Here is a 22701-nt window from a genome sequence, read left to right as displayed (position 1 = left end):
CTTGAGCCAAACATCGCCCTGCCGCAGAAAACTGAGTGGAAACCCCCTCCTTCATCTCCGACCGCTGGCCCCGAGGGCCCAGCCCTCCTGTAAGGTAACAAAGCCTCGAAACCAAAGTTAGGAATTAGGGATATGTATTTTTGTTGTTGTTGTTATTTCACTTCTTTTTCTTTATTTCTTGATGTTTCCTTTCTATTTGCAGGTTTGTCTACTTGCTCACTCACAGAAGAAGTCAATATCCTGGAAAAAAAAAGCTAAACAAAAACAACAAACAAACAAACAAACAAAGCAAAGATTGAACTGAGCAGACAGGCCCAGAAAACAGATAGCGTTTATTTAAAAATCACGGGTAATCAAAGGGAAATTTGGATTTAAAGTAAGGATGAACCCCAAAGAGTATAACATAATTATCACTTTAAGTCAAAAACTACTTAAAATGAAGGTTCTCAAATACACTTCAAATTTGTGGTTAGTTGACACATTCAAGTTCAATGCTTAGAAGCAATGACAGGTGAGCCCGGTGTGTGGGTTGGGCGATGTTTTGAAGTTATTTCATGCAGCAATTAGCTCCAGGAGAATCTCTTCAAAACAACCACCCTGCAAAGTAGCTCAAAGGGGATCTTTTATTTCTGTTCCGGGGTTTGCAAGACACCCGGGCATTGGAAAGAGTATAATTTCTTTTTCAAACATAAGTAGAATCTATTTACCACAGAAATAAATCATCCAAAGATTTCTTTTTCCAGAATGTTTCGATTTGATTAAATACAGGCGCTAATTTTTTCCTAGCCCAACTGTTTTACTAGCTAAATGTAACCATCAGTTAAGAGTGCGTTCATACTATTTTATTTTCTTTCTTTGTGACATGGCCTCCTTTCTAGGATAACTTGTATCTAAAAACAAAAGGGGGGTGGGGGGTGGGTGGGGAAAGTTCACTACTCTTTCAATACTGAGAGTAGGTGTAAATGCGCTCCCAAACCTCCCTGTTTCAAGGAAGCCCTCATTGCAAGTAGGGGCATTTGCTCCATGCATCTTGTAAGTGACATGATGCATTTTTAACACCTGCCTGCATTACCCCAAGATCTGAGTCTTTCTCTGACTCGCCCTGAGCCCTGAGACACTTACCGTGGTGGGGACTTCCTTGGTGGCTTCTTGGTACACATGTTGCTCCTCTACCAAGCTGCTGGGGAAATACCCCACGGTTCCCATCTCATCCTCCTCGCCATCTCCATAAACCTGAGTGTCCAGAAGAGTAACAGTTAGGGGAGGGCGGATATGAGCGCACTTCTAGAAAGCCCACTGGCATCACATTTGTTACTAAGTGCCTCGCTTCCCTCTCTGGGTTGGGGGTGGGGGTGGGGGTGGGGGACTGGGACCCAAATCTGAAGTTCACTCACAGCAACTAAGTCAACCCACGGAAAGCATGTATCTGTTTTTCTGTGGCCTGGTCTTACCAGTCTCACTTAGCATTCCTTTACTTTATGCAATCTTGTGAGCTGCCTGTAAACAAAGTCGATAAATTTCGTAAAAAGTGAATAGGCATTTTAACTCTAAAAGGACTGTCACTTCTCAGTTGTTAAAAATTCAAATGCACAGATCCTTGAGTGAATTTAAGAATTAATCCTTCATTACTTGAGAATCTATCTGTGAGGCTGCAGACGAGGAACAGGAAATCAGTACTGCTTCGTCCCTTCCTGGGGCCCACCCCTGCATATTTGCACCGAAGAAAGCAGATTCTCTGGAATTGAAGCGGGTGTGAAAGTTTCCTTTAAAATATTGAAGCCGAGACTGACTACCAACACGCATGCGTTTTACTTGGCAAATCCGCTCAAACATTTTTGAGTAAGTTTCAAACCCTTTGAGGCATTCAAGCCCCTGTGCGGTTAGCCGGTCCTTGCCAAAACATCACATACGCCTACATTTGGCTTTGTTACGGAATTGTCTTTGTTTCTTCGACATGCGATAAAAGCAAGTATCTGTGAATTTGTGCACTTGTCTGCCATCTCTCCATTGTTCTAAGGAGCTAGTTTTAAACATTACAATGCATTGAAGGTAAGTCCCAGAGAAAAAGTTAAGAGCACCGTATGTCAAGATGTATGTGTATTTGTAAGAATCTCCTCTTACACTGCCAGCCCAAAATTCTCCAGCTCCATTTTCTTTTACCAGCTTTGAGTAAACATAAATCTGCTGCCCTTTTTTAACATTAATGAACCTACAGTCTGGGGCATTGAAATCTTCTTGAGCTCTGGCCAGAGAAATAGTATCTGGAAGAAAAACAAAAACAAGAACAAAAACATTGCAATGACTACATTTTCGTCTCCTGGAATTTATAACAGTAAAAAGGCCAAGCTTATCAGAAAACTTAGAAATCAGAGTGATCAATAACTCCCGGCTCACAGCTCCTGTTTAGTTCAAGAAGAGTAATCTATCCAAGGTATTAAAGCTATATCCAACAGAATCCTAACCAAGTAAATTCACCAAAGGTACAGACCAGGAGAAACAATGCTAACACACACGTCAGAGAAGATTCACTTAGAGCCCTATTAGATTTCACGCTGTTAGTGGATTTTTTTTTCAATTATATAATGGAAAGATAATGAAAGGCATAAGAAAAGTCCTTACACACACACTCGTCATCTGCACACAGCTTCTTGGAAGCAAGTCTGTCCATAAATATTCCGTGCACGGCACATATGGCCACAAGACCGGGGAGAGAAAGTAATAAGAGTCTTGCCATCTTCCCTTTTTGCTGTTTTTGCTATCGTTCTTTAACTAGAAGTGGAAACTGACTGCAGTGGTTCCTGTCTTTTATGTGGAAGCCAGACATCTGGGCAAGTCCCCCTGGCCAATGGGAAGGTGCCCACCGTTCCTTCCTCTGCTTTCATAACATCTCCTGGGCTCCAGGAGCTATTTTGCATCTGGTTTTCCAAAGAGACTCAAAAGCTGTGTCCTTTTTTATACACAAATGATATCCAAAAATGGTCCACCATTGCTTTAGCTGTGGCATATCACATCAGCAAGGCATTTGTGCAAAGAACTATGAGAATTTTAAATTGTTTAAAACAATTTTTTTAGCTCAAGTCTCATATTCTCTCAACTTATAAGCAAAGAGGTACTGACTCTAGGAAATCTGCTGAAAATGTGAGATCTATATCCTTAGTACACATATTTTCATTGGAACAAATCCAATTAATAAACACCTTTATGGGGCTCAGTCAGTTAAGCGTCTGTCTTTGGCTTAGGTCATGATCTCGCGGTTTTGTGAGTTTGAGCCCCGCGTCAGGCTCTGGGCTGACAGCTCGGAGCCTGCTTCAGATTCTGGGTCTCCCCCTCTCTCTCTGCCCCTCCCCCTGCTTACACTCTGTTTCTCTCTCTCTCGTAAATAAATAAACACTAAAAAAAATTAAAAATAAGTACCTGGATTCATATAGTAGATAAACTGAGGATGCTTAAGTTTACAAATCATTTATGATAGGATTCTCGGAAGTCACATCTGTCCTGGGGCAGACATGGTTTGTAACACATGAGCTGTTATCACATCTAGACCCTATGATTGGGGAAAGGAAGGGATAGGCGGGATGGAAAGAAAGGAACAGTCTCTTTTTTCCTCTCTGAGATCTCTGAAATTCAGTCTCAAAATGCTCATGGATAGAGAAAGGAGAAAGCAAGAGGTTTCCGTTACGGCCCTTCTCCCTGCTTCCGGGAATCTTTCCCATGGAAAGAGGGGCCCTACTAGAAATCGCCAGAGTTGAAGTGCCAATACACAGCTCCATCTACTCAACAACTATTTCCTGAACACCTACTGTGTGCCAGGCACTGTTCTAGGCACTAGAGATATAGCAGTGAATAAAAAAGGCCCTGGCCCCAAGGATTTACTTTCTCTTAGGAGAGACAGATTTTAGGTAACTGCTTTTTATAGTGTTTGGGGCTGGTATCTCTTTCATAAGGTGCACCCCACCTCCATTGTTTCTAGAACAGAGGTCCCTGTCAGGATGCCCTGTCCAACTTGGCTGATGATGAGATCTCAGAGCAGAACCTCCTCCTCCCTCCCTCCAAAGATGAGGGACAAGCATTCAACTTACAAAATAGTTTTGTACAAAACTGGGGATAAACTGGTAAAGCAAAAATACTCATAGTATAATAAAAGGGTTTTCTTCGGGGGTGGGTGTGTATGCATGTGTGTGTGTTATTATCAGGGGACGATCTTTTCTACAGCTGGCCCAGATTTGGAAGCTTGTTTAATTCAGCGTCTTCATTGTAGATGAAGCAACCGCGGCCCAGCAGAGGCCAGAGTCACCTGTCTTAACCACCCCATCTAAAGCTTCCCCAGCAGGACTGTGTCCAGAGCTATCTCCATTCATCCACTGTCACATTAGAATGGAGGTGTTACATTCCTCATTTCCTGTTTTACTTCGAGGAAAGGATGAGTTAGAAATCATTTCTGAAAGCAGACTGCCAGGGCACTTTTCCTTCCTATAATCTAGGGGCCTAAGAGGGTCTCTGGGAAAACTAAAGCATTGATTAAATCTTCTTAATCCCGATCGGGCAGCTGTTTTCCAGACCGTTACAGTCTCAAGCCAGCCCTCAACAGGAGAGTTAAAACACAATTGCCGTTTAAGAGGCACTTAACAGAAATGGGGGCTGCACAAACTCAGATTGCCGCACCGTGAACAAGCCGCTGCAAAGCGGAGGGAAACGTTGAATAAAGCCACAACCAAGCCATCACAACAACTTAGCAAACCAAGGCTGATGCTAACACAAAGCCATTATTGGCTATTCGAAGGTTAGAGAAGTAAAGAAAAGAGATGTCAAGCCTGCTGAGTTCATACTGGGTAGGCCTGAGATGTCCTAGCATTCTGTAGTGGGCAGAGATGGGATGGAAATCGCAGTTTTGCTTGCACATGGGAAGTTAAACTTACAATAACTCAGTGATCAGTTGTACCTGGAGGCACGCTCAAGGCGCACAGATACCCGGGGTCCGGAGACGTGATCTGTCCTGAGTGTGCTTACTTTCTTTGGATTTCCAGATGTATTCTCCGAGCATTTAATCCCCAGGTGACATTCTCATGCTTTAGTTACTAAATTAGTTCTCAACCTGGAGTTCTTAAAATGGAGGCTCTGGCTGCTTCAAGGTCTAAAAATAGGCTTGGGTCGTGGATAGGGTGGAAGCCGCCTCTTTGCTGTGACCTACAAGGCCCTGGATGATCTGGGCCCTCTGCCCCCCTGAAGTCACTCCCTGTCACTCTCTCCCTTGCTTGCTCTGTTCCGGCCACACCAGCTGCTCTGTCTTTTGAAAGTGCAAAGCCCGTGTCTACTTCAGACCCTGCTGAGCTTATGGCCGGAGAAGCTTTCCCTCCACATATGGGCACTCGGGTCTCTGGACAATATGTCTCCTCACAGAGACCAGTTTCACAAAGCCATTCCTGCCATTCTCCAACCCAATCAGTCCATCATGCGACTGTGGTACGTTCTCATCACTTGTCACTACCTGACATGCCTTGTCTATTCACGTGATGGCACTTATTCCCCAGATACCACAATGAAAGTTCCAGGAAGTGGGGACCTTGTCTATCTTGCCCATCGCTCTATCATTAGCACCCAGAAAAATCCTCGGTACTCAAAAATAGGTATTCATTGAATGAATGCATGACCCTCCTGAAATTGTACGCTTTTATTTTTGTTTTTCCTGGGGAAAGCCCTTAGGTTTTATTACATTTCAAAAGAGGTTCGGGGCGCCTGGGTGTCTCAGTCAGTTAAAGGTCTGACTCTTGGTTTCCGCTCAGGTCATGATCTCACTGTTTCGTGGGTTTGAGCCCGGTGTCGGGCTCTGCGCTGACAGTGTGGAAACTGTTTGGGATTCTCTCTCTCTCCCTCTCTCTGCTCCTCCCCCACTCACACTGTCTCTGTCTCTCTCTCAAAACAAATAAAGAAAAAAAACCCAAAAGAGGTCCATAGGATGCTTTTGTAGTATTTTGGAGCCCCTAATGGCAGAGAAACATTGAATCATTTTAATAAAAGTAAAGAAGAATTAGATCAAGCCTTTGAATGAGATTTTCTGTAGTTTCCATCCTGCTGGAGTTTTTGTTTGTTTATTGGTTTTTTAATTGAGTTGCATTAATGGTAAAAATAAGGGTGCCTGTGTGGCTCAGTTAGATAAGCATCTGACTCTTGATCTCGGTTCAGGTCACGATCTCCTCATTCATAGCACCCAAAAATTAAGACTCACTGAGTAAATTAGGACAGAGACTCTGGGGTTTTGCCACCAAAGCATGGTTCCCAGACTGGCACCTTCAGCATTGTGTTACAAAGCCCCTCAGACCCCACTCCAGTCCTGCCAGATCAATGTACAGCTTAACAAGCCTCGCAAGTGATTGGAGAAACATGAAAGTTTGAAAAGTACTGTTCAAGGGCAAATCAATTACAGCACAAATTTTAAGCCAGGGCTTCACATTCCTCATCAGATATTTGCTGGCTACAATATTTCCAAGGGATAAAATATTTGCTAAATAACCACACAGAAAATACTTTTAAGCTTTAAAGTTAAAAAACATGAGCATCTTACAACACTTTCCAGTTTTTACCCTATCTTCTACTTATCAATATGCTGCTTTTGAAAAATACAATTTGAACTAATCTAATCATTACAACCTACTTCATAAAGGTAGAAATATGCTTTGTCCATTCTTAGCTCACGTTGGAATCACTCAAGGCCCTTAAAAAATATTGATGACTGGGTTTCATGCACAGAGATTGGGATTTAATTGATATGGGGTGTAGATTAGGCATCAGCATTTGGAAATGTTTCCTGGATGATTCCGATATGCAGTCAAAGTTGAAAATTAACCTTGAAGTTTAGACCCACATTAGCCGGGCACAACATCTACTTCCTCCCAAACTCCTGGCAACTCCCACAGATGGCAAGGGAAGGAAGGGCAGAAGATCCCAGCTTGATCAAATCAGCTTCAAAGTATCGTTGGCTCCTTTTTTCTTCCCCTTCTTCCCTCTTGAAGTCTTGCTTACCAGAGTTTGGCTACATTCGGGGAGATTTCAGCGAATAAGTAAATGCATGGAGGTTAATGGGAGCAGAGAAAGAGGTACAAATAAGGAGAGGGGGAAACCCAGAATAAACTTGGAGTTGCTGGGCTGCAAATAGGGGTACTACTGTAAATTCATTTTTAATATTGTATAGCTAATATTGTACAGACATAGCTATAACTAATATTGTATAGATATAGCTACAATTAATCTCTACATACGTGAAAGATTACACACAGGCTGAGGAACAGACAAGAGACTGAAGAGACACAACTACATATCACATGATCCTGGTTGGAATCTTGGGTCATTTTGGGGACATCAGGAAAATGTGAATCAGATGGGATACTGGATTTCCTGATCTTGCTGGTCATACAGTAGTTATGTAGCGGGGTGGTCTTGTACTTATGAAATACACAGAAGTGTTAAGGGGTAACAAGGAGTCAAGGCAGCACACTCCTAAATGGTTCAGGTACGTTTATGGGAGCCGTGTACTATTTCTGCAATTTTTATATAAATTGGAAATTATATCAAAAAGCTTTTGAAAGTAATCAGATGTCATTCCTGCGCTCAAAATCTTGACAGAACGTGTCCACACAGATTTGCATGTAAATGTTCATAAGCTCTTTTATTTCTAGCAGCCCCAAATTAGAAAGAACCCAAAGCCCATCCACTGGTAGAACTGCTGAAGCACGCAATGGAGATGAACTTCAAAAACATTGTAGACAGGGCACAACTATAGTGATACAAAGCAGATCAGTGGTTGCCTATGGTCAGGGATGGGGCTGGGGAATAGATCAACTGCAAAGGGGCAAAGGGAGCCTTTGTTTACAAGGGGTGACAGAATCCTCTGTATCTTATCACACAACTGTATACAATTGTCAAAACACATCAAACTGGGTCACTCCTCAAAACTCATTAGAAGTGGGTGAATTTTAGTGTCTGTAAATAACTCAATTAAAAAAAATCTGAGTTCTCCATTTCATAGTTTAAGCGAGTCCTTAAAAAGTCCTACATATTCCCCTTACTCTCACCTCACTACAGCCACCTTGACCTTTCTACTTTCTCTCATACAGACACTCAAAGCAGGGGCCATCTGTGAAACCTTTTCTGAGACAAGATAAGGACAGTCACAGAGAACAGGAGTTAGAAATTAGTAGCAACTGGCATTGGTCTAACAACCAGAAGCATGGTCTTATCTAGTAATTGATTGTACATTTTATAAAAGTACATGAACTTGACAACTAAGTTAGTTATTCAAATAAGAGATTCTAAATGTAGCCGCTTTAAGAATAAAAACGGTTTTCCTTTTTCCTCCTTATGTATGCACAAGAGTGATGGGATAAAAACCTACATGTCTAAAAGCAGACTTCCCGTAAGTATACAAATTCTAACTTTTGTTCAGGGAAATAGTGAGAAACACACACACAAAAAAGCAAGTGTCACTTTAACGTGTACTATATGTGAAAAAATTGTTCACTTTTAAAGATGCCCATGGTTTTACTAGCAGGGGACTGAATCATAACCCTAGGTATGAATCAAAAGCTAAAGAAAATGACCTTTGCTATTAAAGAATTAAAAACTGGTGTTTGAGAATTACGAGGTATCAAGATTAGAACTGGCAACCCTTTACAAGTCAGCCCACGTGTCTTAAAAAATATTATAGATTGCAACTTCTTTCCCTTGGAGGTCTTTCAATGAAGAGGTTAGATTATTAGCCAAGCAGGTATTCCTTCAGAACAATTCCACATCAAGAGGATGAGAACATAAAATGAGAAGTTCGAAGACAGCACTCCCTTTCCCTCTCTCTTCCTGGAAAACATAAGTACAGTTACTCCAAAATGACCTTTATTCAATTAAATGCTGAATGAAGAGCTTTGTGAAATGCCTACTAACTGCAAAAAAAAAAAAAAAAAAAAAAAAAAGCAATGCTCATTTATTTGAAGAGCACAAAGTTCAAATTTAGATCCTGCCCAGGTCTCATTTTCTTCTAACACCCAGGGCAAAATTTTTTTTTTAAAGTCTATTGAGAGAGACCGAGAGAGAATCCCAAGCAAGTTCTGTGCTGTCAGTCGCAGAGCCTGACACAGGGCTCGAGCTCATGAATGATGAGATTGTGACCTGAGCCGCGATCAAGAGTCAGATGCTTATCTAACTGAGCCACCAGGCACCCCTATTTTTACCATTAATGCAACTCAATTAAAAAAACCAATAAACTAACAAAAACTCCAGCAGGATGGAAACTACAGAAAAATCTCATTCAAGGGCTTGATCTAATTCTCCTTTACTTTTATTAAAATGATTCAATGTTTCTCTGCCATTAGCTGCCCCAAAATACTACGAAAGCATCCTATGACAGGTTTATACACTGTAAGATGTGTTCTAAACTAGTGTAGGCATTTGCTGACAGGACAGTGAAATGAATGAAACATTATGTATAGAGTACAAATAATAGTTTATTGTACAAAATTAAGGCCTTCATATTTCATAGTTCACCAGGCTAAACAAAGACCAGCTATTTAAATCATTCACCAAAATTTCACTTTCACTCCCCCTCACCCCAAACTATTAAAATGGGTTGACCAAATGTTATCAAAACAAACACTATAAATAACACCAAGTCCCTTAAAGACAACTATCCCATATTATTTCTTGGCATAGGTGATCTTCATGGCATGGGAAGGTGTGATTTTAAATCCCTGTAAAGCATCCCTGGCGGCTCCAGCCTGTCCGTCATTTTCAAATTCAACAAAAGCAATGTCATGCCTTCCAGGTACCAAACGTACCTCCTTGAAACCAGGAAATCTGTAAAAGGAGAAACAATTTACATAAATGGTATCAAATACATAAATGTCTGTTCTGTGTTTAAATTTGCTAAGCAACTTCCTAATACTGGTCTAGGAAATGTAACATGACCTACCAGAATCCTGAGTAGGTTGAAAGAGTCTAAAATATAATTAGGAATACGGTGAAAGAAGGGTCGGTATAATGTAAGCTAATTCTATTCTTGTCATTGTATCAAGGCTTGGTTTCCTGTTTTACTCATCAATTAGAATTAGTAATTCAAACATCAGAGGTACTTCAGCTTTACATATGCTCACTCCGCAGACGGACTTCAATTCAGGATTAATCTCAAACCAAATCTGTGACCCTGGAAGTACTGCTGTGTGATACATAAATGGATTCAACCCACGGAAGCGCTCCACATCCTGTTGGGAGGATTTCAGAACACACACTGGTTTGTGAAGAGACTTACTGATTAAACAGCATAGATAACATCATCTCATTCGTTTCTTCCGGTAAATTATTAAGGAATAAAATATAGTTTGGAGGATAATCAGGGACCTATTACAAAGAAAAAAGCAAAGTTAGCTTTCAGTATGAAAAGCATAGTACGCCATTTAGCTCTCACATTAAAATCTAAACTTCAGAGAGCTACGTTCCAGTTTATTAAGGAACACGAAATCGTAGCACTACATCAAACACTAAAGCTGAAAAACAAGGACACCATGCAAATAAACATAAACCTAACAGCAACTAAGGAGGCGTTCAAGTCACTTTATGCAAATTTGGATGACTGCAAATCTCATTACGTTTTAAGAATTTAATAGTACTGAAAACAATGTTTCAGTTGTAATGGGAGGACTCTGCCATCTGGATTACATAGTTCAAAGACCCTAACTAGAAAGGCAGCAATGCCCTCCATCTTCAGCTGGTTACCCGAGGAACAACACTCAGATACTCAATCTTCTGCATTATTTACAACCTCCCAGCGTTTAAGAAACTCTGGAACTACCACTTAGGGCCACGACTGGGTGACAATGTTTTCTGCGAGTAAATGAGACCTACAGAGCATCTACTTCCATCCAAGTAAGTAGAAACAAACACCACTGTTAGATATTAAACTAATTCTTTGGCACCCCCACCTGGGGTTATGAGGACCTAGAGACAGGGTCATCCTGTACCTGAGAGCCTATTTGTCTTCAGACTACTTTCATTTAGAGAAGATATGATGAGTAAAGAACAACATAAGGCTTAGAGAATGAAGTACTGGCATTTGTAAACTGTACTGTAATTGCCCAAAGACTTCAAAGAAGAGAAGTAGATAATATAGAAAATGTACACAACTTAAAGTCAGAGAAGGAAAGCTCAGAGATGCAAGGAATTCTCTGGATTTAAGGATCTTGTCAGACCTGAGCATCCAAGGGACCAAAGAGAAAACCATTAGTATATAATTGAAGCTTTCTCTGTGAGGCCTCCAGCAGGGAGATTTGCTAAAAGGTTTCTAAACCATCTATACAAAGGGACATGTATTTGTTCTCAGAAGAGCAAGGGTAATTGTAAACAACTTTGCTCTATTAGAAAAGATGGTTTAGTGTTTCAGGCAACTAGTATGGAAAGAGAGCCTGTCACCTGGCCAATTCCAGCAAGCTGTGTGTCTGTAAAGCCCTGGGCTTCAGACGTACTGTGGAGAAAACAAAAATGCTTGCTCCCAGCCTTCGCAGAGTTTAAAATCTGTCATTTTGATTCCATCACTGAATCATTATGGAAAGCAAAGAATAAAGTCAGGTTTCATTTTCTCCCCCTTAAAATAACTAAAATGTTTTGAGGAGTGAGTTTCTATATTAAAGTGCTATATAATTTATTGTCTTGTAGAGGAATTACTTTCAGTTTCTGGAGACATGCAAGTTGTGTATTATCGTAGTGGTTTATAATTTTATTTTAAAGAGCAAGCACCACATGGGAAAAATATTACCTGAGGATTTGGTGTTGAATTTCCTTGGGTATTTGCTGCATTTGGTGTTCCCTAAACAAAACAAAGAGAAAACAGTTAAACCTTCCAATCATGTATGCCTGGGTGGCTCAGACAGTTAAGTGTCCTAACTCTTGATTTAGGCTCAGGTCATGATCTCATGGTTGTGGGATCGAGCCCCATATGGGGTTCCATGTGGACAGTGCAGAGCCTGCTTAGGATTCTCTTTCTCTCCCCCTTTCCCCCTGGCCCTCCCCCACTCGCACACGCTCTACCTCAAAATAAACTTAAAAAATTTTTCCAATCGCTCTAAAAGAGTTTATAATTTTAATTACTGCATAAAATTAACATTAGTTTTTAAAAGACCACCTACTAAATGGGAGAAGACATTTGCAAATGACATATCCAATAAAGGGTTAAGTATTCAAAACATATTAAGAACTGATAAAACTCAACACCCAAAAAACAATCCAACTAAAAAATGGGCAGAAGACATGAACAGACATTTCTCTAAGGACATAGAGAAAGCCAGCAGATAAATGAAAAGATGTTCAACATCACTCATCTCCAGGGAAATGAAATCAAAACTACAACGATATAACACTTCAGATCTGTCAGAATGGCTAAAATCGGAAACACAAGAAACCACAAGTGTTGGTGAAGATGTGGAAAAAAAGGAACCCTCGTGCACTGTTGGTGGGAATCCAAACTATGGAGGTTCCTCAAAAAATTAAATCCAGTAATTGCACTACTGAAGATTTATCCAAAGAATACAAAAACACTAATTCCAAAGGATAGATGCACGTTGATGTTTATAGCAGCATTATTTACAAAAGCCAAAAATTATAGAAGCAGCCCAAGTGTCCATCAATAGATGAATGGATCAAGATGTGGTGTATGGGGGTGCCCGGGTGGCTTGGTCGGTTAAGCGCCGGACTTGGTTAAGCGCTGGACTTTGGCTCCGGTCATGATCTCATGGTTCATAGGTTTGAGCCCTGCATCAGGCTGTGTGCTGACGGCTCAGAGCCTGGAACCGGCTTCAGATTCTGTGTCTCCCTCTCTCTGCCCCTTCCTGGCGCATGCTCTGTTTCTCTCTCTTTCTCAAAAATAAACATTAAAAAAAAAAAAAGATGTGGTATATGTGTATACAGATATATATGTATACATATATACACACAATGGAACATTATTCAGCCATAAAAAGAATGAAATCTTGCCATTTGCAATGACAGGGATGGAGCTAGACTGTATAATGCTAAGTGAAAGAAGTCAGAGAAAAAGAAATACCATACAATTTTACCCATGTGAAACTGCAGAAACAAAACAAATGAACAAAGGTTAAAAAAAAAAAAAAAAGAGAGACAAACCAAGAAACAGACCCTTAACTATGGACAACAGACTTGGTGGTTGCCAGAGGGTGGTGGCTGAGGGGGATGGGTGAAATAGAGGCAGGGGATTAAGAATACACTTCTCACTTATCATGATGAGCACTAACATATAGAATTGTTGGATCACTATACTGTACACTTGAACTAAGAACACTTATGTTAAAATTTGAAAACTTAAACCCATTAACTTAAAAAGATTTCTTATTCCATTTTAAGAACTGCCACCTTAACTAAAACTAACTCGTCAGTTAATTTTGAAAGATCTAGTCCTAAATTTTAAGGACTATATCATAAAATTTAACCACCTCTAACCTTTAAGATTATAACAAAATTCATTAAAATTACATATTTATAATATGTAAATATAAAATTACTGAGAAATATATATGGAGAAACCAAGAACCTGTCTTTCTTAATTTTTTTTTTACTTTATTTTGAAAGAGAAAGTGCAAGCAGCGTAGGGGCAGAGAGAGGGAGAGAGAAATCCCAAGCAGGCTCCACACTGTCAGTGCACAGCCTGATGTGGATTCCATCCCACAAACTGTGACATCATGAACTGAGCCAAAATCAACAGTCAGACACTTAACTGACTGAGCCACTCAGGTGCCCCTCTTAATTTTTTTTTTTAAAGCAAGTACACAAAAGTCGACCATTATACTTCGTGAAACTGATTTCTAATCACTTTCAATCCAAAAGTAACTACTTTTATTTGGTATTTTAAATTAGATTTCTAATTTCCAAATTGTTTAAGGAAAGCAGTTTTGTGTGGCATACTGAAGATTAAAGATAGTATCCACAGTATTATTTACAGGCAGAAGTTGAGAAATAAGCCAATAGATATTAACAGATTTTGAAGAACGATGGAACTGGATGCCAAATTCAAACAAAACTGTTTCATATAAATCTGCAGATGTACAGGTTTATGTTTTAATTTGGTGCTTAAACATAAGTCTTGGAATCTTATAAGAACTCAACCATTCCAGCTTCTTAAAAGTCCACCTTGAAACACACACAGGCACAAACATACACACACGCCTCGGAGACCCTCCCGTAAGTGGAACACGGACCCCTCCATCAAGTCTGCAGCACCAGCAGACCCAGGAGCTTTGGTCTGTCTTACCTGGCCAGGTTTTTTGTTGGCAGCTGTTGCAGTCTGTTCCACTGTTTTTGCTTTTTTCTTTTCTTTCTTCTTTTCTTTGTCGGCAAAAGTGCCACGCATTTTAGATATTATATCAGAATCTGTTTTTGCATACTGGATTCGCTGTTTTAATTATGTGGAGACAGGTTACTTTCAATTACGCTGAAGGCTGTTTACACTACTCATTAATATTTCAAATTTCATTACACAAATACACTACATGCTAGTTTGTAACACATCTCTAAGGAAATCTGTCTAACACACACCCAGTGAAAATAAATTGTGGTCTATGATTCATAATTTTTAGACAAAGTCAGACTCAACTAGGTTTATCAGAAGAAAACCCACACATTTTCATATGGGAATAACAGAACTTTGCAATATCTGCACCACTGCTTCTCTCCATTTCATAAAACAGAAAAGTGCATTGGAAAGTTGTCTGCTGCTTAGCAGGGAGTCTCAATATAAGGGTCGAGCTGTGTCAATTAGCTGTAGAATGTGTCATATGGAATTTGAGATTTTCAAAGTTAAGTACTAAAGATTGAGAAGAATTTCCCTTTGAATCCAATCTATTTTTATATATTTTTTAATATTTTTATACATTTTTTTACATTTATTTAATCATTTTGAGAAAGAGAGCAAGCACAGGAGGAACAGAGAGAGAGGGAGAGAAAGAATCCCAGGCAGGCTGCATACTGTCAGCACAGAGCCCGACGTGGGGCTCAAACCCATGAAACCGTTGCGATCATAATCTGAGCTGAATTAAGAGGCGGACACTTAACCTACTGAGCCACCCAGGTGCCCCGATCTATTATTTTTCAACAAAATGACCAATAGCGGCATCAACTTAAACTGTAAAATGCTTTGAAAAGAAACAAAGGATGGCATCGCAACTAGGCACCCAGGCCACCTGCTCCTTACTATGCCTGAGCCAGCAGGGACATGCTACTGAGACAGCAGGCAGGCGTTTAAAAACACTGGTCTAGGAGAGCATTTTGTAAACATTAATGTACTTTCCAACTACCTTGAGTGCTTGTAAGACTGCAGATTCTGATGCAGTAGGTCTGAGTGAGGCCTGAGATCCTGTACTTGTACGAAGCACAAAGTGGACGGTGGGGCCCACACTTCGAGTAGCACGGCCGTGGCCTAGAGCATTACCACACAGCTAGATTCAATCACCCATCCCAAAATTGGTGCTAGGAGTTACAACTATTTTCTAGGGTGCATCTATCTGCAAACGGCAACTTCCACTTCAAGGAAACCTTTCTTCTCTGTAGCTGAATGAGCTGAAACAAGTTCTCTGACCATATCAAAACACAAGAGTCCTACAAATTACTATCTAAATTTGCCTTATAGAGTAAGAATTTAATCCTAGTCCGCAGGGAAACCAGAGACCTTCTAAAGTATCATGGGTTTAAAGGAGGAAATTTGTCAAAATCAAAAGCAAGTCTGTCTTTTCTTTACCTCAGCTAGAGATGAGTATACTGGGGCAGCAAGAGAAGAGCATGCCTACCCTCACCTTAGAATTCAGCACTTTCTCTGGCTGCTCCCGGCTGCTGCAGCACAGGGTTTCTAAGTGGTCTCATCTCTGCAAACAACTGTGGTTTTGCATGACATCATCTAACCAGAAGGAACAGACTTAAAATAATGCTTAGTCCCAAGGACTCCCTCTCATCTGCCCTAGTTCTTCAACCTTCTCCCTGACCTGAACAGATCTTGGGTGATCTTGTGTCTATCCTTAGGACACAGTCACCTGTGAAAATCTCTGACCTCAGCCACCATTCTTAGCTGCCTGGTCTACACTAGTGATTCTCAAATCAGAGGTGATTTTGCCCACAGGAGAAGGCTGGTGCTACTGAATGGAGACACTGTGGGTCGTCATGCTACTGGCGTGTAGTAGATAGGGGCCAGGGATGCTGTTAAACACTCTGCAATCAACAAGATAGCCCACCACGACAAGAGTTACTCAGTTCAAAAGGGCCAATGCTGGAAAACTCTGGTCTAGACTAAATACCAATTAGCGATAAAAGCAGTACACCCAGAGCTTAGAGAAGGGGCAAGTTTTACATTTATGCTAAAGGTTTCATAACAGAAGCCACTTAGAAAGATGGTTCTTCTGTTTTTGGCATTAAATAACCAAATATCCTTGAATTAGGGTTATGAGTTCCAAGTTATAGCAAATTTTGTTCATTTCTGATCTGGTATGTTGGGAGTTACAACAGGAGAGCAACCAAAACCACCTAAATAAACACAAACAAGACAGCGCAAAGAATGTTCTTCTCCCTCTTCCAGGATGCTGGAGATGTGGCAGTATCTGCTACCTTCCTGAAGGCAGAGAATGGAACTCATAAACTACTTTCAATGCAGTATCAGTCTACTGGACTTTTTCCATTGATTTAAAATCATTAGTTGCCAAAGTGAAGCCAGTGCCAAACACAGCCATTTCTAGCTTTCCTGTATCTCAGTAATAGGCACATGCAAACTTGTCATCTCAACAAAACAGCCTTAAAATCCTCTACGGGAAGAAATTGTTCCTCCACATTAATGTAATTTTAGACGTAAACTAAAACTCAGTCTTATGCTCCTGCCAAGTGAGATCTCCATTATGCTATTTCTTCATACGTACAAAGAAAAAAACCCTGGTTTCAGAAAATACCGTTTTATCAAAAAGGAGGTACGTGGGCACAATCCCAGTTTTCTGAGGTGGGCTTTTCCACACAGATGATGCCCATCAGATACGAAGTGATGGGAGAAAGGGAACTTGATAGAAAAGGAAAACTTGGCTCCAGTAACAAAAAGAGCCCACTCCTGAATTAAACAGCATGCTACATAAAGGCCCTCAAACTACAGACCACAGCCAACACCGCCTGTTTTTGTAAATTAGGTGTTTTGGAAGAGAACCACATTCATTCACTAGCATACCATCTATGGCTGCTTTTCCTGCTATGAAGGCAGAGTTAAATAGCTGCTGGGGGCACCTGGGTGGCTCAGTTGGTTAAGTGTCTGACTTTGACTCAAATCATGATCTCCTGGTGAGTTCGAGCCCTGCATTGGGCTCTGCACTGACAGCTTGCAGCCTGGAGTCTGCTTCAAATTCTGTGTCTCCCTCTCTCTCTCTGCCCCTCCCCTGCTCACACTCGCACTCTCTCTCGCTCTCAAAAAATAAAATAAACGTAAAAAAAAAAAAAAAAAAGATGCTGGAGAGGTCATCCAGCCCACAAAGCCTAAAATATTTACTACCTGACCCTTTAGGACAGTGTTTGGATCCCTAGTTTAGAAGAAAAAAAAAAAATCACAATAGTGGGTGTGATTGCACTGCCACTGGTTATATTAATATGACCTAGGTAGGCAACTTCTGTGCCTCATTCTCCATTTCTAAAATAAAGGGATTAGACCAGTATCTGCACTACCGACTATGGGCCAAATCTAGCCCATGGCCTATAAGGACTTTTTTTTTTTTTTTTTTTTAAACGGTTTTAAAGGGTTGTTAAATACACCCACACACATACACAAGAATATGCAACAGAAACTGTATGTGCATATACCTATAGCCTCAAATATGATCTATTCCTTTATGAAGTTTTTGCTAACCTCTGAATTAGCCCAAAGGATAGCCAATCCGCTTACATCTTACAGGTACTGAAAATGAACACACTGGGCACAGAGCCAGTTTACGGCAGAATGATGACCCAGGGCTTTGAAACTCTGGGCCTTGGCTTTCCCCAAGGCCCCTCCCCATCCCAGTCCCAGAAAAAAAGCACTCAGAAATCCACACCCAAGGTACTCTGTATTCATTCACACATTTGGAAACCCTTGCTTTATACCCTGTCTCTACTCTAATCCAACCCTCTACCATCTCTTACACCAGCGGCCTGAGTTCCCTTACATCCTCCCAGCCCTCCCACAGTCCAATCTTCTTCCAGAAGCTAAATGTGAATCTCAGTATGTCACTCCTTAGTTTAAAACTTTCTACGCATAACTATTTCACTTCTGTTCACTGTTATTCACCAACAAAACCTATGAATTTAAACCGATGATTTTTTTCTCAGATCACTGCTTTTTCTAGACTGTATAGCTTCTGATATGAGTTATTTCACTACGCTATTTTCTGAAACATCAACTGGATTTCCTTTGACCATGATTTTGTTTTATATTATTTTGTAAGTTTACAAAGGTTTTTTTTTTTTAACGTTTTGAGCTATTAACTTCTAGTTCTTTCAAGATAAGAATATTGCCAATACTGCCATTGTTTTTTTTAAACGCTCTACATCTTGGGGCACCTGGGTGGCTCAGTCGGTTAAGCCTCTGAATCTTGATTTCAGTTCAACATAATCCCACAGTTCGTGGGTTCCTGAGTACAAGCCCCGCATTGGGCTCTGTGCCGACAGTGTGAAGCCTGCGTGGGATTCTGTCTCCCTTTCTCTCTGCTCCTCCCCCACTCTCTCAAAATAAAAGTAAACTTAAAAAAAATAAACACTATATCTCATTGTATTTTGTTATTGCCTGTCTGTCATAAACTAAGTGAATTACAAACTCTACTACTAATGTGTTTCTATAAACATAAATGTGTAAATAAAATAAACCAAACTTGCTCTAACACATAACTAAGGCAGGAAGAAACACACAGTTTCATGCATAGGTCTATAAACTTAACACACCATCAATAGTGATTATACCCAAAATAATAACATGGCCTTACCATTGGTTTACCATAAAATGGAAATCCTTGTAATTGTCTCAAGGCATTTGTGGATGAACCCAGCTCCTTAAATATAACAAAGGCTTGACCCCTCATCTTCATGGTCTTTAAAGCTACAATATCTACCACGTGGCCAAACTGAGAAAACAGGGCATACAGGGATCTCTTCAATTCTGAGCAAAATTAGAGGGGAAACAAGTTATTTGTGAAAGAAACAATGACAAAATTCTTCATAAAATGACACTGCATCGAGTACCCTCCATCACACACTTATTTATACAAAGTTACACATTTTAGTAAACATATTCCACTTATTTTCAGCCCCTACCTATTTTTGCTTTTAAAAAGCCTTGAAATCCTCACACAAAAAGAAACAAGGCACTGTTGCAGGTACTGACAAAGAGGACTACATGACAAGTTTTGAAGCCGCACAAGTTTTCAGATGCCGGTAATTAAACATGCTTTGGTTGTGAATAAATGTTTTTTAAAAGCACTTACCTTCTTTTTTAATTTTGTCATTCATATTGTTGATATAAATTGTATGATTTGGTCTTATATCCATGTTTGCGGTTAAACAGCCTAAGGAGATAGTAAATAATTCGGTTATAAATGGAGAGCATTAACTCACTGTTGTATGGCATGAGGACATAAGGATTATTAACATCTCAATTTTCTTTCAATCCCAAGTGCAGGAAATATTAGTTTGTTAGCAGTCTTTAAAACCTCTCCAACACTTGCTAGCCCTTTTTAAATGAACAAACAAACAAACAAACAGTTCTCCGGCTCAAAACTTGATGGAGCACCGGGACCTAGGCAGATTTCAATAAGATTATTTCAACCAATGGATTTATTTTTATACTTATCTTTCACTTGTGACAAGCAATACAGTTTTTTCATCTGCCTCACTTAATAACTTTAATTTTTAATGAGATTATTTTAGAATTGAGTAGATTTTAAGAAAAATAAAAAAGAAACTAGCAAATGTATGCCCAGTAAAAATCATTAAGACGCAACATTAACAAAGTTTACCAAGCAATACCTCATGGGTGCACTTCAAAAGCACTTCGTACCTATTAATTACTTAATTTATATACACTATCACCAGCTGTCCTGACTCTAAGGTTAACTCTGCCTGAATTGAAATTAGGGAGCTCAGAGAGAGCAGTACTGCGTGATGGTTAAGAGCTCAGACTCTAGCACAGACCACATCTGAATTCAAACCCTATCTATGGTTATCACCAGCTGTTCCTTAATCTCTCGGGTCCATAGCGGTAAAACGGGGCTGGTTTAACAGCATTTACCTAGTAAAACTCAGAAGACTGAACGACACATAAACTTCAAGCACAGTTCTGGCATGGGCAGTAAGCACTTCAAGTAGCTGTTATTATTAATGGCTATTACAGGTTAAAGGACTTGCCCAAGGTCAGATAGCTAATAAACAGCAGGCCGGGCAATTCCGCGGGTCTCCTCGCCCTTCTCTTTCACACTAACCTCGCTACTTTACTTTTTACGTTGTTTTCAGGTGCAAACTGGGACCTCGCTTTATTTCCTTGGGTGCCCCCACATAATCCTTCATTTCACAAATTTCAGGCCCACTGCAGGGACCGCACTTAACAGGTGAAAGGTCATGCTTGTCAGGCTTGCGACCCCCGCCCCCCACTCCTTACCCGAAAAAGGGCTCACGTCGCGAAAACGACGAGAAGGAATTGCTCGGTCAAACTTAAAGCAGATCCCTCAGAGGGATGACTCTCGCAACACTTCATGTAGGGTTTGATGGTGGACTGGATTAGACCAAGGGCACCGAGAGTCCAAAAGGGGCTTCCCGCCTCTTCAGCCACAGGCACGTTCGACCAAAGCCCCAGGAAGCGGCCCCACGATCCCCGATGCCAACCCTTCCCACCGGAGACAAGGCTCCTAATTCCGGGTCCTGGCGGGACCAGCGCGTCAGTCTCAAACTCCCCCCGCCCCCTCTGCGAACGCCGAAGCGAACACGCGCCGGCTCCACCGCTGCGCCCCGTCCACTCCCGGCTCCCACAAGCGGGCGTCGGGCCCAGCGGCGGCCGGTAGCGGGGAGGTCGGAAACGGGCAACGAAAACACGTTCCAACTCACCTGAGGCCTACGCTGCTCCCGCAAAAACCGAAAGCCGGAAACCGAGCCGCTACCGGAAATTACGTTACCACGTGTCTCAATCAAGTGCCGACAAGTCGAGGAGTCGAGCACAGAGTCGATCGATGCCCTGCCGGCTCCTGCGGCGGCAGCTGGGAATCTATCTGCGCATGCGCACACCTGGGGAGCCGGAAGGGTGTCTAGGGAAGGGGAGAAGTTTGTAGGAACTTCATGGATTAAACTGTAATAGTGGGTAGGGCAGTGAAGGAAAGTCAGTGATTCCTTACCCAGCCATTGCTTTGTGCAGTTTTACCCCACACAACGGTGCCTTTCATCTTTCCAGATCCTATATAGTTTTACAGGCAGCCCCTCATACCAACTACTGGCAAGGTGCCCTGGTTTTGCCCTTCTGGGATCTCTGGTGGCCTCTGATCTTTAACCTCCCAAGTGTTCTCGGATTCCCGAGACTCTTGAGGGAACTCTCCTGAAACATTCCGCTGATGAGCTTGACTCTCAGAAGCAACTCAGTTTGAGGCTCCAAAGCAGAGGGAATTGATGTCTCCTGCTCTCCAGTAATAGCCAAGCAAGCACCCCTAAGATCATCTGCCTAAACTCAACTGAAACAAAACAAAACAATTCCTTACCACCCTTCCCATCTTCTCTCTCATACAAAAATGCCTAGATTGTTCTGGGACAACACAAGTTGTTGTTGATGCCTAGCTGAATGGGAATCCAAAAGAGGTACGTGCAGTCATTCTTCTATTCATCAAACGTGTGTAAAGTATTGATGAGGTTTTGGAATGGTGGGGGTTTGCAGCTGATGGCCAAGAAAAAATTCTTCAAGGTGTCTTTGGTGCAAAAAGGTGATTTTAATTAAAGCATGGGACCCAAGGGCAGAAAGAGCTGCACTGGGGTTGTGGAAAGTGACAGGTTATATACTATGGAGTTGGGGCGGTAAAGTCAAAAGGGGGGGGGGCCTCCAAAGGGACTTTTATATGCTAAAGAGGACTCCTAAGATACCAGCGGCCTTGCTATTGTCAAGCTAAGGTTGTTCTCCCTCTAGTAAGGCATTAACATTATGACCATATGGGGGTCCTGGAGAAATGTTACACTCTGTATTTGCCTCAAGTATTTGTCAGTGGGCTGCAGGTTATAAAGAAATTTAATTTTACCTGCCATTTCCTTCTTCCCTTTGTTCCCCACATCACTATGGAGGGGAGGGTGATGTTGGGGCTCCAGGAAACTGAGTCTGTAGGTTTCTGGAGATTAGGCTACTGATAAGATTGCCATTTTCTTGTAATTTACTAAGACATTTGTAAACTGATGGAGACTCATGTCCTGTAGGACTGTGATCTTATCAGTTAACCATTTGTTTTCTTTCCTTTCTTTGTTCTTGGGCAACCAGGAGTGACGGAGGAATATCACACAAAGGGAGGGGTTGTGATAGCTTGTGCTTGGCCCTCAGCTTGCCTTATGGTCCCTCATCAAGTATCATCTGAAATATGAAATAGTTGTTAAGAGCCAAGGGAAATCTAATCTAGTATCTTCTGTTAACCTTAAAAATAAAACTGTTATTTTACCAGA

At 41.1% G+C, this 22701-nt stretch overlaps 2 protein-coding genes across 3 annotated transcripts; both read right to left on the bottom strand.

Moving 5' to 3' along the window:
- Positions 1-216: 216 nt before the first annotated feature.
- Positions 217-2734, bottom strand: OTOR (otoraplin). The gene is made up of 4 exons (XM_042930168.1): positions 2620-2734; positions 2122-2261; positions 1123-1233; positions 217-240 (listed from the first exon to the last, which is right to left on the bottom strand). Exons 1-4 carry the CDS (start codon positions 2732-2734, stop codon positions 217-219), a joined length of 390 nt encoding a protein of 129 aa, XP_042786102.1.
- A 6734-nt stretch (positions 2735-9468) lies between these two features.
- Positions 9469-21207, bottom strand: SNRPB2 (small nuclear ribonucleoprotein polypeptide B2). 2 transcript variants are annotated; one of them, XM_042931670.1, is made up of 7 exons: positions 21121-21207; positions 19509-19589; positions 19011-19183; positions 14294-14434; positions 11789-11839; positions 10289-10377; positions 9469-9837 (listed from the first exon to the last, which is right to left on the bottom strand). In XM_042931670.1, exons 2-7 carry the CDS (start codon positions 19570-19572, stop codon positions 9678-9680), a joined length of 678 nt encoding a protein of 225 aa, XP_042787604.1. In that variant the 5' UTR covers positions 19573-19589; positions 21121-21207; the 3' UTR covers positions 9469-9677. The 2 variants fall into 2 exon arrangements, with proteins under 2 accessions (XP_042787604.1, XP_042787603.1); XM_042931669.1 differs by lacking the exon at positions 21121-21207 and adding an exon at positions 20678-20766.
- Between the last annotated feature and the right edge of the window lie 1494 nt (positions 21208-22701).

The sequence above is a fragment of the Panthera leo genome, chromosome A3 (assembly GCF_018350215.1).
Source record: "Panthera leo isolate Ple1 chromosome A3, P.leo_Ple1_pat1.1, whole genome shotgun sequence".
Lineage (NCBI taxonomy): Eukaryota > Metazoa > Chordata > Mammalia > Carnivora > Felidae > Panthera > Panthera leo.
This window is presented reverse-complemented; position numbering and strand designations above follow the sequence as displayed.

Bases quoted from the DNA above. Each gene is read 5' to 3' on its own strand.
- OTOR (XM_042930168.1), bottom strand. From the start codon at position 2,734: ATGGCAAGACTCTTATTACTTTCTCTCCCCGGTCTTGTGGCCATATGT. The intron at 2,262-2,619 runs GTAAGGACTTTT...TTTTTCTTCCAG, and splicing joins TGCAGATGACGAGTGTGTGT to ATACTATTTCTCTGGCCAGA. The intron at 1,234-2,121 runs GTAAGAGGAGAT...CTGGACACTCAG, and splicing joins GAGAATTTTGGGCTGGCAGT to GTTTATGGAGATGGCGAGGA.
- SNRPB2 (XM_042931670.1), bottom strand. From the start codon at position 19,572: ATGGATATAAGACCAAATCATACAATTTATATCAACAATATGAATGAC. The intron at 14,435-19,010 runs GTAAGGCCATGT...TAATTAAAACAG, and splicing joins CATTTTATGGTAAACCAATG to CGAATCCAGTATGCAAAAAC. The intron at 9,838-10,288 runs GTAAGTCTCTTC...CTCCTTTTACAG, and splicing joins TTATCTATGCTGTTTAATCA to ATTTCCTGGTTTCAAGGAGG.